At 40.1% G+C, this 19,198-nt stretch overlaps 1 protein-coding gene across 1 annotated transcript; it reads left to right on the top strand.

The window, feature by feature from the left end:
* The first annotated feature begins 4,187 nt into the window (after positions 1-4,187).
* Positions 4,188-16,975, top strand: LOC109689728 (sodium-dependent glucose transporter 1C-like). The gene is given in 7 exon segments (XM_020168702.2): positions 4,188-4,539; positions 12,530-12,698; positions 13,944-14,060; positions 15,417-16,401; positions 16,403-16,488; positions 16,491-16,606; positions 16,608-16,975. Coding segments are annotated over 6 exon segments (1,509 nt in total). The 5' UTR covers positions 4,188-4,539; positions 12,530-12,532; the 3' UTR covers positions 16,647-16,975.
* The last annotated feature ends 2,223 nt before the right edge of the window (positions 16,976-19,198 follow it).

Raw genomic sequence — 19,198 nt, 5'->3', positions numbered from 1 at the left:
TTAGTGTCTCTGTGACCCAATTGTCTTTCATGCATTTGAGTTTGTGATTTAAATGATATACTTGTAACGGACTTATCATTTTGCTTGTTATATGTTGAATTTTATCCTCCATCCCATAGTCATAATTTGAAACCCTACCCTTAGTAGCTCAGAATGTACCTATATTTGGAGATAGGGTTTTTAAAGAGAGTGTGGTTAAAATGATGTCATGGGAAGCTCTAAGCCCATAGGACTGGTGCACTGAGGAGGGAATTTGGACATAGGCATAGCAGGAAGACCATTTGAAAACACATAAATCAACCCCCAGTACTGCAAAACAAACAAACAAAACCTACCAACTGCAAGGACTGCTTCAAAAATTTTGAGTTCTTTCTAAATCCAGAAAAATCAAGTGGTCTTTGACTTGGCCTCAGTACGCAAGGTGCTTTTTTTACATCAGTGACTTGAAGGGCCTTAACTGAGTGAGGTAAAGATTTCCTGATCTTGAAAATGCAATGCCTTGGACTGGGCATGTAGCTCAGTGGTAGAGCATCTCAAAAAAAAAAAAAAAAAACAGAGAGAGAGAGAGTCTCTCAAGGAGCTCTGTTCCTACCAACCTAACTGGGGGTGACTGGACATGCAGAAAGGACAGACAAACATGCATAAAGTTGGGGTCAGGTGTGCTGGGTGCTCAGATGGAGATGCACAACAGCCTTGTTGCTTTTTTACTTCTCTTTTACTGCTTCTTTATTCTTTAAAACCTTACTTCTTCTCTATTCTTTAAAGTCTCTTTACTTAGATTCACACTGTCCCATGTTTTCCTTAATCTCTCTTAAAATCTTGGTCCTCAACTTGCACTGTCCCATGTTCTCTCTTAAAGTCTCAGTCCTCAGACTCACAGACACCACAGCAGCTGCATCTAAAGACTGCATTAGCATAACTCTTAAATTCTTGGTCCTTAGATTTGCACTGTCCCATGTCCTCTCTTAAAGTCTTGGTCCTCAGACTCACAGACACACAAACAGCCAGCAACAGCAGCAGCAGCAGAGTCATTCTCACAAGCAGCACACCTCACAAGCTGCCCTGGCAGTAACTTCCACCCCTCCTAAGCAGCCAACCAATCAATCAACAATCATCAACCAAAACTCCCATCCTCCTTCAGCGAGTCTTTTATATACAGTGGTAAACAAGGAAGTGGAGCAACAGTTCTCAGGGAAGGGCGTGATATTGTAAAGAGAGAAACCTGCTCTCTCTCTGAATGTAAACAATTTAGGAAAAGCAGCCATGCTGCATTTTGCCTTCACCCCCCTTCTGCAGCTGGGGCCATGCCAAACTCAGCCTGCTGATTTGACACAGCTGTGCTTATGTCAAATTCTCATAGGCTTCTAATAATCCACTCCCCACAAGAGAGAAAGAAAAAAAAAATACAGGTTTTCAACAATCTTCTCTGGAACTTTCATTATCACACTAGCATTTGGAACTCTTTGGAATCTGGGTCAGAATTCAGTGGTCTACTTCTAATGTTTCCAGGACCTTCGTTCACTTGTACGTTGGTGGATTCCATCTCATGCAGGATCCTACTGATTTCCACCATCTCAGCAGCAGTGGCAAGGAAATTCTGCTACACTCACCAAATGTGTACCCGGCACTATTGAAACTGAAGTTTTGGACTCTCAGCCCAAACTCCTGGGCTTCCACATGCCTGATCTGGCCTCTCACCCCAGTGCCAAATAAAGAGACAAGGTGAAGAGTGGAGAAAGATTTATTACACAGCTGGGACATGCTGTGGCAAGGGGCAGAGTAAGCACTCAGCCCATCTTCAGCCATCTTTGGGAACAGGCATGAGCTTTAGCTTTAAATAGACAAAGAATTAGGGGCAGGGAACAAAAGGTGTGCATGAACAGTGCCAGTCACATGTGTGGCCTGGTTGACCAGTATCTCAGTCTTTCTTCTTTGAGTGTTCCAGAGAAGTTCTTATCAGTTCTTTGAGGGATCCAGAGAAGTTGTTATCACTGTCATTACTTGAGGGGATCATTCTGGTTTCCACCAGATGATTGCTCTTGCTCCAGGGTGCAGCCTCATCATCATGATGAGTTAATTGTCCTCATTTGGAGAGGTGGTCTGTCCTGCTGTTTCAGTCCCTCCTCATGAAGATGTTACTGATCATTCTTATTCTTCCTCAATTCCAAGATGGCTATAGGAGAGAATGACTCAGAGCAAAGGGCAACAGATATAAAATGGATACAGAGATGTCATGCTTTTCTCCTGCTTTTAGTTAACTTGTGGGCCCTAGTGAGGAATTGGTGCTTTTCAGCAAAAGCAGTTTAAGGACCTCTTAAACTATTTGTTTCTTCATTGTGTATTAAATCCTTTAAATTGCTTCAGTGTGTCTATCCTGGATTTAGAGTAATTTTGTCCTTCTGGGCCACTGCAGAGTCCCCAAAGAAGGCAGGGGCTGACAGTGGAAATTCAATCCCCTAAACTAAATGTCAATTTACAAATAATGAGGGCAGGATTTCTGGACAAAAGTAAAGGTTTATTAATTTTACCAGACAAAATGAGGACTGTATGACCTGCTATCTCAAAAACAAAACAAAACTACAGTCCTAGTCCCAAGGTAGGTAGCTGAAAGCCAGCACAGCTATCTATCTTGGTCCTTGAATCCAGCGAGAGAATAATTCAGGGAAGACATGAAAATGTAGTGAAAGTAATAGTAAAATTTATTAGGAGAGGAATTTGGTACAACAGGATAAAAACAGGGAGAAACATTTCCTGCTCCCCACACAGTAAACGGGAGTAAAGACTCAAAGATGGTGGGTCCTATCTATAGTCTTCATACCTTCTGAGCTGAGGGAATACATGTGGTGTCATCTAACAAGCCCTAACCATTAGACTTAATCATTAGATCTGGGTGCGAAAATATGGAGATGTCATTTGGGCCTACCCCAAACAGGGGAACAAAGGTGAGTTTCAGGACTTCCCTTTGCCACATATGCCTTTTGTGCTTTCTGCCCCTCTACCCATTCAAGGAGCTTTGCAGCTTGTTGACATCTCAAAGAGGAAGGCAGGTGCAGATAGTCCTTTTCTGTTTTCCTGTTCTTGTAACTTAAAATCTGAAAGGAGGAGAGAGGGAAGCTAGCTGCTCTGGCTTTTCTGTTTTTACTTCCTTGCTTCCTCCTTCCAGTGTCTGAGTCTGGCTTTTTAAATATTTATTAAAATAATATAATTTCCCTGTCTCATGTAGCTATCCCGCCTCTAGCTTTTAAAGCACAGTCCTGAAGCATGGGTTTCAGGATGTATGTGCTTTGCATGGCTTTGGGCCTGATACTGGCCTTGGGTTTGCTTTAGTTCCAGATGTGCAGGCGTGAGGCTGCGCAGTTGCATACTTTGCTGTTGAGCCCATTCCTTCATTTGCTTATGTGCTGTGGGAAGCCTGGTAAGAAAAGGATCGTGATTGTTAGGGTGAACAGTAAGGGCAGCCTTCCCTGGCAGAGGGCTTGCTGGAAACTCCCCACCCAACCCCAAGGACTGACAAAGGGACAATTATTAAACCTTTATCTCCAGGTGGGCGCCAAGGACAGTTGAACAGATGAGTGACTTAACCACAACTTATCTTCCTTGGTTGCACAGCAACAGTATTCCTTAGTGACCTTCCTGGTACTTTTCCACTAGCCCCCCAAAAAAGCCTGTGCTGATGTTGAGCCGCCTCCCGTCTAGCCTGTCGTACCTCTCTTCAGTCTAACAGTGATGACCTTGACTAGAGCTATAAAGACATTCTTGAGTTCCCTTGCAAGGTGGAATGGGGGGGAGGGAAGATAGCACAAGGAGAAAGAAATAAAGAAATCTCTTTTTAAAACTTATATAACTGAAAGCAAGCAAGTCAGTAAAGTACGTTATTGAGCAAAAACTATATTTTTAAGCATATTTACATGTCTATTCCCGTTACAAGGCCAGAAGGTTCGGGGGTTTGCTGCATGCAAAGCACCAACGGGGATTCTAGAGCGGGACCGTGCTAACTCGCCATTCACCAGATTCCACATGGTGAGACTGCACTTCCAGGCGCTCTCCGCCAGGGCGCGCCCGTCCACGCGTCTCTGTTGGGACGGTGAAGGCGGGAGCGACGTCTGGTCTCCCAGGCAACCACGTTTGCTTCCGGTTGAAGAATGGAACGCGAGAGGCCTCACTTCCGCTACATGACTTGCGTGGGATTATGCAAGATGGAGATGGAGTGTTGGCTGGCTGTCATTTCGGCGCGTTCCAAAGGCCAACTTCCCGGAGCTGTGTCTCGGCACTGTCCCTGGGGGAAGGTGGCATCTGGAAGGACCTGCGGGCTGGAGAGAAGGGATCTCAGAGCGCCACGGTCTCTGCGGGCAGCAAGAGCACTTCGCAGCCGTCGAACTGGAGCTGGAAGTGGACGTCGGTGGGGCCCAGGCAGCGGCTGCTGGACAGCGGCTCCTTCAGGCCGAGGCGGTGGCGGGGTCCCGGGGGCCGAGTGGCCGGGCGGGGAGCGCGCTGCGCTGGTTCACCACCATCATCCTGTATGCGGCCTTCCTGGGGCTGGTGAGAGCTGGGGCCGCGTCCCTCCCGGGCCTTCCCGATGGACTTTTTCACCACCTGCACACTGCATGATCTTGGGCACTAATCTGGGCCTCGGCTTCTTCTAACTCATGGGTACAATCCTAATCATCGAGGGTTACTGTCAAGTGCCAAAGTGATTTTCCTCATGTTTGCAAACTGCAGCAAACCTTCGCATCTCTGTCTCCTCTGTGAGATGGAAAGACACAAGAGGGATTGCTTGTGTCATTACCCCTGCTCTCTGCATTCCGAATTGTTACACAGAAAGCCTACTTTTTCTAGGATTTTCTCTTAACTCGTGGCCTGACCAAATTCAGACGGTCAGTTAATTTCGCAGCTAAGAAATAGCACCCTGAGAGAAAAAACAACTTTTTCCAGGCCACACAGCTGGTTAAGTGGTACAGCCAAGAACTTCTGTTCCTGGAGTCCACAGTAATGTTTAAATTAACTCTTCCGATCCGTAAATCTTTTTCTTGGAGTTAAGTGCAAGGCTAGACACTTTTGCCACCTCCCTGGGGCACCCCTCAATTCATTATTTGTGGAAACCTCCCCCTTATGACTTGATCACTGTGATCCTGGGCAGTTGGGAGGGTGAGTCCTGTGAGGAGAGTCATTTCTGGTCACTCAGCATCTCAACTTGTGAGCCACAATTATGCCTTAGAATGTTTTGGTAGGGTAGGAGGGTGAGAAGGAAATCACTGAGATACCTAGTGGCCCCCACTATGTGCCAGACCTTGTAAATTCTTAGAAGGCTTCAAGAAATCTGAGTAGAACCAGTGCTTTGGCTTTTTTCCTGGTACTAGGTGCTTACTGCACACCTGTGCTCACCCTGGACGGTAGGAGTCCTGGCTCCTCCTGCTTGGGCAAGGGGCACACCCTGCCTTTGGAGCAGAGCAGTGCAATTAGAATCAGTTACTCTTGAAATGGACATGAACTAGAAACAGTTCTGGGTTTTTTTTAATGGTTAAGGAATTTTCTCTAAAAGTCAATTGCTACCTTTAGTTCTGACACCTATTAAAAAAGTTAGACAAGTTATTTTTATTGGTTTCTTTGCACAGAATGATTCAGGAATTTGGCAGGAACTTTGCCGTGCAGTGTCTATAGACAAAACAAGATAGTGACATACAGAGGGAGCTCGAGTTTGCCTTTGCATCTTCTGAGCAGCTTGTGGCCTGTGATGGGCTGAATGGCTCGGTTGCTCAGCTATACTTGTGTGAAGAATAAACAGATTGCAGTTTGTTGACATGTAAAAGCAATTTACTTTTCCCTACACAAGCAGCTTAGACCAAATCTAATTTAACAGTTCCCTCCATTTGGCCAGCTCTCAAATTTTCAGAGATTGACTGAAACACTGAATACTGATAGTACTTTCTGTTACCACCATAATTAACTGATTTGGTCTGAATATGATATCACAATTTGTGATGAATTACTTAGATGATTGTTTAATGTTTTTGTTGACTGAAGTAAAAAGGTTGCCTGTGTAGAAACATTTATGAATGTTCAATTTTGTTTTTTGGGACAAAGCCTTGCTATATAGTCCAGGCTACCTGGAATTCACTGTGTAGCCCAAGTTGCCCTTGAATTTGTGATTCTCTTTCCTCAGCCTCCTGAGTGCTGAGAATATAGGCATGTGCCATCACACCTGGCCCCTTGATACAACACATCAGGAAGACTATTATGATAGCTATCAGGAAGATGATACCAAGAAACAAAGTACAGCCCTTGATAGGTATCTCCATGAACCAAACAGATCAAAATCAAATAATCTGAAATTCACACAATAAAGAGTATTCAACTGGTCACACACAGTCTTTGTTCAGGAGGTAATGGTGATTAAAACTCATACTTGACTGTAAAATAGCCTGATTTAAAGAGGCATCTATTTTGTAGTTAATCTGGTAACACAAGTCATAGGAACCTAGAGACCCACCATTCAGGAAGCCTGCAAACAACTGTTAGCTGCTTCTATGAACACATAATTTTTTTTACTGTGTTTCCTTAAAGTATTGAGTAGAACTGTAGTGAAACAGCAGTATTATCAGCCTTTTTTTTTTTTTTTTTGAGACAGGCTGGCTACATAGGTAATCCCCAGATCTTGTGTATGCAATACCTGGAAGTATAATACATCGTTTGCAGACATCACACATTAGGTTTTCTGTATTTGATACTGATTAGATTGTTAAATGGAAAGGTGAAAGGGTCTGGGTAGTATTTGCAGCACGTGCAGGAAAGTAGGAGCAGTGATGTCTGGAATGTAAGATGAACTTCCTGTCTTCCTTTGGGGTTTCAAGGTGACTGATTGGGAACATGGAGCAGGATTGGCAATAGAGAAATTTTCTCCTAATTTTGGGGCATTTGCTCACAAGCCCAGCAGTTGCCCTGGTTTCTTTCTATAATATCAGCTTTTGCTAAAGCCATCCACAGATTATGGTCCCATGTGTTTTCCTATAAGGGATTAGGCCACCAGAATATTGGGGAAATGGAAAAGGATAAGGTTTCCATGAAGGTCTTGATCTGTGATTTTGGGACAGCTGTCCACATGTAGAATGTTATCTGTTTGTGGGGAGAAATCACCCTGGTCAGCTTTACCTTAAGGTCTAATACGGTTTCGGTAGTCTAGAGGAGACCCTGTGAGTTAAGAGAGACTGTAAGTTGATACAAGACTCAAGTCCCTTGAAATTTGCTGTAAAAAGAAATAACCTGGAAGGGTCCCTTCCAACAGAGTTAAGGACAGGCATGGTGTTTCCAAAAAGCCCTTGTCCATGTTCTAGATCATGAAAATTCTGGCTAGCATCAGTTTGTGGGTCTGGAAAGGCTTCTTTTGGCCAGTGAAAATACAGTGTGGGTGTAGTACATTAAAGCCTTACACTTAAACATTGGTTAGATGTTTTGTCATAATTTTGGTCATTTTACCCCTTCTATGATAGAACTTAGAGTGCAGAGATTTAACACTAAGCTTTAAAGACTCAGCAAGGACCAGGCAGCTATCCAAGCTCTCCGTAAGTCCATACTTAGGTACTTAGCAGTAGGTTTATATGCTTGCTTTTTTTTTTTTGCAGAACTGAGGTTTGAACTTAGGGCCTACACCTTGAACCACTCCACCTGTCCTCCCCCCTTTGTGCGATGGATTTTTTTTTCAAGATAGGGCCTCTTGAACTATTTGCCCAGGCTGGCCTTGAACCTCAATCCTCCTGATCTCTGCCTCCCAAGTAGCTAGGATTACAGCTGTGAGCTACTGGCGCCCCACTTAAATCCTCCTAAATACCAGTTTTGTTTCTCCATTTGAGGTGCTTGGCACTGTTTATTAAATAGACTATGGTAGGCGATTGAATGTGACTCAGCTTTACAGAGTTCATTCAAAGTGCAAGATCTTAACGCTTTCACTTTTGGCTGACTTAGCATGAAGCTCTGTCAGGCCACACCCTCAGTATTAATTCTTACTACATTTGACATTTGGTCAAACATTAGCTTGGTGTTTATGAGCCACTTAGTTTCTTCATTAGAATTCTGAAAATTCTTACCCAGCCCAATGGAAGGGCCTTAAAAGTTATCAGAACCCTGTACTTGACAGTCCTTTCCATGAAGACCCTTGAACACCAAATTGAGAGTGGCTCAGGGAACTGCAGATTGAACAATTAACTGTGTGAATGACAAGACTTAAAATGGCCATGGTTAAGGATCTGATGAGAGTTTGTTACAATAGTAATCCAATTGACCAGAAAATTTGGTTATTTCAGTTATGTACAACATTTTAAGATAATTACTAGAATTATTAATGATGTTATACTATTACTATTAGATTTCTATTATTTCATATCATTTCTGAAACGTATAATGACAATTTATAAATATAACGCAAAGAAATGTTAGCATTTCTTATTATTTGGCAGTGCTTCCTATTACATTTATAAAACAAACCCAATTAGTTTAATATCTCTTTTTATGAAGCGAGAAGTCCTTTTGAAATATTCCAAGGGCCCACCTGGAAAATTTCAAAATTAATTCAAGGTCAAGAAAAAGACAATTTTCATTTACCAAGTGTGGCAGCTAATGGCAGTAATCCTATCAGCTTGGGAAGTGGAGATGGGAGGGTTGCAGTTTGAAGCCAGCTCAGGCAAAAAGTTAGCAAGACCCTACTCAAAGAACAAGTCAGAGCCAAGCATTGGTGGCTCATGCCTATATTCCTAGCTACTCAGGAGGCAGAGATCAGAAGGGTCTTGATTCAAAGCCAGCTCCAGACAAATAATTCCAGAGACTCTATCTTTAAAAAAATAAAATAAAATTCACCCCAAAAACAGGCTGGTGGAGTAGCTCAAGCGGTGAGAGTGACTGCCTAGCAAGTATGAGGCCCTGAGTTCACACCTCTGCCACAAAAAAAACAAAACAACAACAAAAAAAAAACAGGTCAGGTGTAGTGGAAAAATCTATAAAATCTGTAATTCCAGCTGCACAGGAGGCTTGAGGTCTATGGCCATCCTGGGTGAAAAAAGGGCAAGACCTTGTGTGAAAAATAAGTAAAGCATAAAGGGCTGGAGGTGTGGTTTAGTGGTAGAACACTTGTCTAGCAAGTGTGGGGCCCTCACCTCAGTTCTGCCAAAAAAAAAAAAAAAAAAGGCAAATACAAAAATTACTTAACTGTTGAGTTGAGTAAACTTAACTATTTTAATAGAACTCAGTTACTCAGTTTCCTTAAGTGACCAATAACTTAGTTTAATGTGAAACATAGGAAATTATATTGATGAAACCTATAAGCTTTGTTTCCCAGGCCAAGTTCCTCAAATGTAAAGAAACAGACAGGACCAAATTCTAGTTTTGCAGCATACTTTAGAAATTAACAATTATTAGAAAAACTTCTAAATAATTCCCTTCTGATCTCAGCCAGCTTGGTCACACATAAAATTCCTTTCACAAAGTTCATCTTCCACAAACTCTCTACAGTGTTCTCATCCATCCAGTTTGGTCTTAGTCTTCTTTTCATTTCAGAACAAGTTCTAGTTTAGCACAAAAATTACTCATTTTCCCTTAAGAAAACAAAATATCTTCATACCTTCTCGCTTTTCCTTACCCAAAGTACATCTTATCTTCCTTGTATAGTTGCATGTAGGGGTTCCTCCTTCTTATTTCTACTAATTTTTAGTTTCATATATTAATTAGAATTTTTACCCTTTAGTGACCTTAATTTCTAGTGAACACTAGGAAACAGGCCTCTGTGAATGCCTTGCCAATGGTGTGTAGATTGGCATACCTCTGAATCATATCTTCTAGAAGCACGTGCACTCTCATTACTAGTCAATGTGGCACAGACATGTTTACTAATAGTTGTAGATATCATTAGTTTTTCTGTCATAAGAAACTGTAGAGGAGGCAACATTTATTGCTGTCCCTTTGAGTCTTGTTTTTGATAGCCATGAGGATCAAGTTATTGGTTGTATAGATTTCCCTCATCCCCAACTTTCAATACCATGAGAATAGTAAAACATTCTGATATAGGAAGAACATATTTTACATGAGAATTTTATCTTGTACCTATAAGTCACTTACTTTTTAACAATTATTCTTAGATTGCTTATATATGAGACATTAAGCATTACTCACGAAATTTATGCTTATTCCACAGACACCTTTAATTTACAACTACCCTAAGTAGGAAAAGTCATCCATATTTAATGCTGAAAACTCTGAAGCCATGCTTGTTTTAATTAAACCAATAATATTCTCAAGTTACATAAACCTGAAAAAATTTGGGTTAACTCTTTTTAGGGGGAGAGAGCTTCATTTATAAAGAATTGATTGTTCTTAAAGCAAGACCAATAAATAAATAGAAATCTTCTATAATTTAATATGGCAACATCATCAGAAAATATCATATATATATATATATATCACACATAGAGACATACATCAGCATATAAACAGAACCAGAAAACTCTGGATCTAGGGGTTGGGTGCATCTCAGTAGTAGAGTGCTGTGCAAGTTCCAGGGTTCAAGCCCCTGCACCACAAACAACAACAAAGAACCCAAACAAACATCTGGTCCAAATTCCTTTTCTGACCAATGGAACGAAATTTCCTGCATAGGTGGCTAAAGCCTTTGAATGACACTTATGAAAAAGACATTTAAGACTTTTTTTCTGTTGTCTCATCCAATGAATGTTAGAAAAAGGCAATCTTCACCATGTTAAGTAAAATAAGCCAGACACAGAAAGACAAACTTCACATATCTCTCATATGCAGACTATAGACTTTAAAAAAAGAAATGAAAGTAGAAGGGAGCGTGGAAAGGAGGGGATCAGCAGGAGCGGGGAGAGGATGAGAGGGTAATGGAGATGAATATAATGAAAGTACATTATATACATGTATGAAAATGGCATAATGAAACCCCTATTTTGTACAATTAATAAACGATAAAATTTTAAAAAGAAGTCATCTTTGATTCGTTTAATCTGTTAGATGCCTCTGTGTGCCAATTAAAGACTGCATCCCATTGATTTTGTGGTGTTTAGTTTGTTTTCTGCTGTCTCCCTCAGGCCAATAATTTTGTCTAGGCGAGAACTTCCCCACTCTGGTCACGATAATATTCTGTGGTGACCTTAGTAAGGCTAACCGATTTTTTCCAAAAATACATAGGTGCTGGGGTGAATAAAGTTAGTGGGTGTCCCAGAAAGTGGATTTTTTAGATTTGGAGGAACCCATCTTCAAAAGATACCGACCTGAGGCTTCTGACTGGATGCAATCCAGTTAATTTTCAGACCCAATTTGGTTCTGGACTCAATCCAAGAAAAAACATTCAAACACAGAGAGAATAATACACAACTTTGTGGACCTCAATTCTAAGAGATAACTTGCTCATGAGCCCAGTTACTGTGTGTGAGATCCACTGGCAAAGGTCATACATTAGTTTGACCACTTGGCCCTGCTGGGGTCACTGGAGATCTAGTTCAGACACACATCTAATGGCAGTGTGTTCCGTTTAGTAAGACTTTATTTGAGCAAAGATACAATTTGTGAATTTGGCAGCACCCAGAGCCTATAAAGATTGAGAGAACTCACCCAGCAATGGGGGAAGGGAATATTTATAGGCAGAAAAAGGAAGAGATATACAGAAGTAGCATAATTAGTTACAGACATATCTGAGCACTGTGCGGCTCTGATCCACCATATATTATACGAATAATGCTTTACAGTAGTTTGTTGATGTATTACGTTAGCTTACAGCTTGTTACATATGGAGGAACCTGTAGACCAATATATTGTCTTTTGGCAAATGTGTATGTAACATTTTGTAAGGAAGCCTGACATACTGTGCAGATGGTTGGAGATTTCTTTGAAGAAAAAAAAAATGTAGATTTAAAAATGTTTAAGTTATTTATCTCCTGCATATTGTATGCATCTAGAACCCTACATGCACCAGGAATATTGCTGCTTTAACAATATAAAAATGAGAACAATTTGATAATTTATATTATTGACATGTAAATTCTCATGTTAGTGCTTATAGAATATTTCAAAATAAAGAAAATATTCAAAAGTAGATTCAATGTTGTATCTTCTAGCCTTTATTATTATTAGTAGTAGAAGTAGCAGTAGTAGTATTTTGTGGTGCTTGGGATCAAAACTTGTACTCATGCATGCTAGGCAAGCACTGTGCCACTGAGTTACATCCCTATTAACTTTTAATACTGCCTATTAACTTTAAGTAATCATTTAAGTTATTATTAAATAGCAAAAAGAATAAACAAAGGTCACAATTTTTAACAAAATTTTGAAAAAGCCAGAGTTTTGAAAAGAAAAAATTGGAGTCCATAGTTCTGGTAATATTAAAATTGTTGTTGGGTATTTTTTCCTTACTTCAGGCCTTAAAGTAATTTTCTACATTGTGTTGTAATGAACTCCCCGCTTTTCTGTTGTGGATACAGATTAGGCAAAAGTTACTTTGTTTGTAAGTAAAAGCTTTTTGTCTTTTTAAATTCAGGGAATGACTATTGCCATAGTAGGCCCCACATTTCAAGATTTGGCAAGAAATGTGAACCGTAATATCAGCAGTCTTTCTGAAATATTTGTGGGTCGTGCTGTGGGGTATTTGAGTGGCTCTGTGATTAGTGGAGTTCTTTTGGACTGCATGAATCATTCTCTACTTTTGGGTAAGTAAACACTGATTTTCACTTTTCATGACAGTCAATGAGTTTACATTGGCTGTAAATATGAAAACAGTAGCCTGCACAATGGTGGACAACTGAAATGGCAGTGTTTTGGTGTCCCCCACCAAGGCTGGGTTTGCCTGCTCTCAGCTTGGCAGCTATAGGGAGTCTGGGCTGGGCCATGTGGAAACTTGGTTACCCTCGGGGTGTGTGTGTGTGTGTGTGTGTGTGTGTGTGTGTGTGTGTGTGTGTGTGTGTGTGAGCTGTCCTGAGCCTTCCCCACCTTCACTGTAATTTAGGCACCACCCTGTCCTAAGGGTCACTCACTGGTTGTCCAAAGCCCTCTGCTTTTCGGCATATAGGGCAAGTCCCCTAGGGCCACCAGAGGTCAGAAGGGGCACCTGGACCCTGGCCACGCTTGCTAGACTCTGGATTGAAAATGAAGGGGATGGGATGGTGAGGAACTGATATAGGCTACATTTTTGTCCTTGCTGCTCCATGTCAGCGACGACCCCAGACTGCTCTAGCTAAGCCTGGAAATAGATGGCAAAGCTCTTAACATGCTAAGAAAATTAGATTGATATGGCAAAACCCCTTTGGAAAGAAGGAGAATAACTTATTGCTGATAAATAAGTAAATTCCTCCTACTTCCAAAATGGACTGAAAGAATGTATATATGTATCTGTGTGTGTGTTTATACATATATATGATTTTTTTTTTTTGCTGTCCTGGATATCAAACCCACAGGGGCATGCTACCCAGATGCTGTACCACAGGACTACATCCCCACTGCAAAAATATATGTCTTGTATTTTCTTCCCAAATCCTCATACTAATTTATTTGAAGTTTTACTACAGACCATTATTTAAATTACATTTTCTTTTTGCCTTTTTAGTTTGTTACCTCATATCTAAAAGTCCCTTTTCATTCCTAAATGTGAAACAGTTAAGTAAATAATTTTGACATTTCTTTTTGCTATAAATTTTTTGTGTTATAATTTATGGTTTGATTATTAGCAGTGCTAGAATGTTCTCATGTCATAGCTATTTATATTTGGTAATCCATAAATATTATGAAAGATTTAAATGACATAGCCACTTGTAGAAACTGCAACTGTCAAGTCTCAATATTACCCACTTTTTAATTTGATCTTATTTTGTATCCTTATAAATTTTTACTTGTTGTTTGTACCCATGACCTTGAATGAATACTGTTTCTATAGCTCGATTTCTTCTCTTTCTTCTCAGGGGTGTCAATGCTGGCCACCACAGTTGGTCTTTATCTTATCCCTTTCTGCAAGACTGCAGTATTGCTGGTTGTCATGATGTCTGTCTTTGGCATTTCATTTGGCGCTATGGATACAGGTTAGTGAATCCTTCATTGTCTTTTCCAGGATTGGGACACTACTGCTAGGTAAAGTAGAGCAAATGAAATAATGTCACTTGCAATGCTCTGAAATGGCATGACTTATTGAGTTGGTCATGAGGTCACTCAGTCAGAAGCACCCTTCTAGCAGCTACTCTTGCCAATTGGAGCTCTGATTTTTGAACAGCCAACTATGAGGTGATCTTAGAGGATTTTATTCTATGTTTGATTTACAAGTATGAAGATAGGGAGGATGCCCTAATTTAGGTGAGGGGGCTTTCATTTTAAGATAGAATTTTAACATTTTGAGTAAGGAGAATTGATGAATTCATTGGATAAAATAAATATGGAACCACAATCTGGCTGCAAAAACACAGAAGCAACCACTCAACTTAAAAGGCACCCAGAGTCTGAGCTTAGAGAAGCCTGTGCTGTGTACTGCTTTGTTTTTTATCTGTTCTTTTCTCTCAGAAGTTCCTGCACTCTGTGTCATCTTGCCTTTGAAAACCTACTAAATAATATATGTGATATTTATTCATACCCTTTCCAGCTTCCTATCTCTCTTGGCTTTGATCTAATGTTAGTTGGTATATCATGGACATATATTATACTTCTGACTTTGTTTGGTTGTAAAATTACAAAGGTGGAATTATGTGCTTATCTGATAATATCTCATTCAAAAAAGAGCTAAAAACACCTTGTAGGTGCTAAAACAGAGGAAGGGCAGCTGCTAACTTTTAGTTCTTCTTTCCTGTCTAAAGGAATTTTTAGACCAAACTTAATTTATCACAAATCACAATATATTGTCCAGGATCCTGAAGTATTCAGGTTCTCAATGGGTGTTTTGCATCTGTTTTATATATATATATAAATATTATATATATATATATCTGTTTTATATATATATATATAAATATATATATAAATATTATATATACATATATATTATGTCTCAAATGGGTACGAGTTTTAAGAATAGAAAGCTTCAGTCATTTGATAACTAACAACAAAATTTGCATAGTATATTAGTATATTTAAAATATTTACAAATAAACACCCATATAAATGTTACTCCCAGTGTTTTTTTAAAATGCCCTTGCTAATGGGGCCTGAAGATACAGTTGTTGACCAGCTTGTAGAATTCCATATATGAGTGTGAGACAATATAACACTTTGTTCTCGGTGGTAGTAGGTCAGAGTTCTTTCATCACAGAATTGACTTGGGACAATGTGTGAATAACTTAGAAGACAACAGTGCTTATGCTTATAGACTCATCTTTCTGATGGTAATGAAGTGTTTTATTACAAAGTTATTGTGTATAACTTATACCATTTTCCATATCTTCCATTGGCAGGCGGGAATGTTCTCATCTTGGCAATTTGGGGAGACAAAGGAGCCCCACACATGCAGGCCTTACACTTCAGTTTTGCCTTGGGTGCCTTTCTGGCTCCCCTTCTGGCTAAATTGGCCTTGGGTACAACCACCATGTCTGCTGAGAACCACACAGAGAATGGCTTTCTCCCTCTAGCCTTGAACCAATCATCTGAAGCTGACTCAGGCTCTCTATTTGGAGTACCTGAAGACATGAATTTACTGTGGGCTTATGCTTCCATTGGCACTTACATTCTAGTAGTTTCTGTCTTTCTGTTTGCTCTGTTTTTTAAGAAAAGCTCAAGGAAGAAAAAATCAACAGCATCTGCTCAGGAATATCGAAGAGCTAAATACCACAAGGCCCTTCTCTGTCTCCTTTTCCTGTTCTTCTTTTTTTATGTTGGAGCTGAGGTAACCTATGGCTCTTACATTTTCTCATTTGCAACCACTCATGTTGGCATGGATGAAAAGGAAGCAGCTGGCTTGAACTCCATCTTCTGGGGGACCTTTGCAGCCTGCAGGGGCCTGGCAATCTTCTTTGCTACATGTTTACAACCTGGAACCATGATTGTGGTGAGCAATGTTGGCAGTCTGACCTCATCTTTATTTCTCGTGCTGTTTGATAAGAACTCACTGTGTCTCTGGATAGCATCTTCAGTGTATGGGGCCTCAATGGCCACCACATTTCCCAGTGGTGTTTCTTGGATTGAACAGTACACAACCATAAATGGGAAATCTGCAGCTTTTTTTGTAACTGGTGGTACTCTGGGAGAAATGGCTATTCCTGCAGTAATTGGAATTCTTCAAGGAAAATACCCAGATTTACCAGTAGTTCTGTACACCTGTTTGGGGTCAGCAGTATTCACTGCTGTTTTATTTCCTGTGATGTATAAATTAGCTACTTTGCCTCTGGATCATCAGCAAAAGAGAAACAGAAAGAGCCAGAAAGCTCAGACTTCAAGATTTGGTCTATGGTAAACAGAACAAAAGAGAAGATACAGAAAAGTGGAATGAAATGGATTTCGAAATGGTTGAGATGAATGACACAAGGAAGAATTTCAGACATCTGAAAATATTTTGATGGTGCCCACAGCTGATGTTGCCAACCAATTCCTCTCCGGTGCATTGGTATGTGAGTCCTTCTCAGTTAATACTGGTGATTTCCCTGTGAAGCCCCTTGCCAGAATTGAGGACAAAAGGGACTAACACCTAAAGAAGATGCTCTATTAGTGACTTCATTGAATAATCACCACTTCTAAAGAAGCCAAAGCAGAGCATTAGCACGTTTTAGCATACGTTGGGGGTCAGAATTCCTAGAGCCATTTATACATATGCCAAGAAATTTTTAAATGTTTTATATTTGCCAGTGGTCTTCTACAATAGGATCTTGTTATCAGCCTTGTGTTTGGGCAGTGGCTGTTTTGGTAATTTTTATGGTCTTTACCATTCAGAGCATTCTTTTTTTTTTTAATTTTTTTTCTTTTATTCATATGTGGATACAATGTTTGGATCATTTCTGCCCCCTGCCCCCGACCCCCTTCCTTCTCCCCCCCCCCCCCCCCCCGCTCCTCCCCTCTCCCCGCTTACTCCCTCGCTACCAGGCAGAAACTATTTTGCTCTTATCTCTAATTTTGTTGAAGAGAGAGTATAAGCAATAATAGGAAGGACCAAGGGTTTTTGCTAGTTGAGATAAGGATAGCTATACAGGGAGTTGACTCGCATTGCTTTCTTGTACATGTGTGTTACCTTATAAATTAATTCTTCTTGAACTAACCTTTTCTCTAGTTCCTGGTTCCGTCTCCTATTGGCCTCTGTCACTTTAAAGTATCTGCTTTAGTTTCTCTGCGTTGAGGGCAACAAATGCTATCTAGTTTTTTGGGTGTCTTACCTATCCTCATACCTCCCTAGTGTGCAGAGCATTCTTAAGAAGGCATTTGTGTTTGAGAAATTTGGTAGTGTTGTAATAGAGAAAAACCACAAAGGAGTAGGATGGATTTGCCAAGCAAATGATCAGGTGTCCATATTCTGCCAGAGAAGTTGGGAAGAGCAGTTTCATGAAAGAGCATCTTTGGGAAACTTTGGGAAGGAACAGATGTTTTTATTATTTGCTTCACCTTACCAATAGGGTTGGACCAAAGAATACTGACTCTTGTTGGTTTTTCTTTCCTTTTTTTTTTTAATTTCTATATAGAGAATACAGCAGGGTTCAAGAAACCCGCCTTCAAAATGTGATTCTTCCTTCTGGCTCTACTTTGAGGAACTTGCCATAAGCCTCATTTTTTTTTTCATTTCCTGATCTGTGATCCTAGAAATGAAAATGAGATGATTTACAAACTGAGAAATCCATAAGTTTTTAACATTTTTGCAAGATGTCTGCTAGAACAGTCCCTTCCTCATTTTAAATGAGAAGTGAAACAAAAACGATAAATACTTTAAGGACATGGGTGTGTGGCCATACCACCCTGAATGCGCCCAATCTCGTTTGATCTCAGAAGCTAAGCAGGGTCAGACCTGGTTAGTACTTGGATGGGAGACTTTAAGGATATGGTATTGATGCAAAATTAGTATGCTTAATGTTTAATACATTCTTTCAAGTTTTCTGAGGATTACATTATTAGTGCTGCACTTCAGTCATCCAAAGATATACCTTTCCCACATAATTTTAACATAACTGAAATGGGATATATCTTATAATCAATGATCATTTGCCATCATGACAAATTATGCACATTAAATCCATATGCATGTTTAAAAGAATGTGCTTTATACTACTGTTTTAGACCAGTGAGCAATAGCAATTCTTTCAATTGTGGAGATTATACTATTTTCACTGATAATTTTAATATAAAATTTGTTTATTTACATATTTATTTTGAGACAGGGTTTCACTTTGTTATCTTTGCTGATCTCAAATTTCTGGGCTCAAGCAACCCTCCTACCTCAGCTTCCTGAGTCCCTGGGACTAGAGTCATTCACCACAACCTCAGACTGAGAACATTTTTATATGTGTATTTCCTTTCTCAGTATGTTCAGATGGGACTTAAAGACACTTAATTCCAATTTTAAGAAGCTGTTACAGAGCTCCTGCATCAATAGTAGGGCTATAGATAACCTCTTGAGGCCCTTGGCCTTCCTCAGTAACAGATAACAAGTGTGGGCCTTACTGTTTCGAGATTTGATCCTTGCTGGCTTTGGTTTTCTTTGTTTCGTCAGTAAGTACTAAAAACAAGAGTGTTTTCCAGGGGTTGGAATGTTTATGTTACCCATGACCCTGGCTTCTTTTCCCTGAGTTTGGCATATCAGGGCACCTAAGGAAAGATGAGAGGTTGAATTAGTGGCCTAGGAGTCAGGGATGAGAATGATTGCTTCATAAGAGTATCCCAAACTTGTGTGGCCATCCTTTGACAAATGTCTAGAACTGATGACAGATTTTGCTTACTTCTTTGTAAGTTTGATGTTGAATGATGTTTAATGTCTACCAGATTGAACATGTTTGCTTTCTTTTGTGTACTGCCTATAAATTTGCATTTATAAAAAAATTGCTTTGGTTTGTTTTAAGTGAAACACAGTACCTTTCTTTACTGACTGTCCACCTGATATGCTCACCACACATTAGTTCATGTTAACAACGTGACTTTCGAAAGAGCTGTCGCTCTTTTGAGTCTGTGCTTTTCCCTTAACAGGAACTTGCAAGTTACCGCTGTTCCATTTACTGCCTTTCCTTGGGCTGTTGGGCCCTAAACAGTGGCAGTTACTTGGCTACTG

Source organism: Castor canadensis, chromosome 1, assembly GCF_047511655.1.
Source record: "Castor canadensis chromosome 1, mCasCan1.hap1v2, whole genome shotgun sequence".
Lineage (NCBI taxonomy): Eukaryota > Metazoa > Chordata > Mammalia > Rodentia > Castoridae > Castor > Castor canadensis.
The sequence above is the reverse complement of the archived record's forward strand: the minus strand, read 5'-3'. Positions and strand labels throughout refer to the sequence as shown.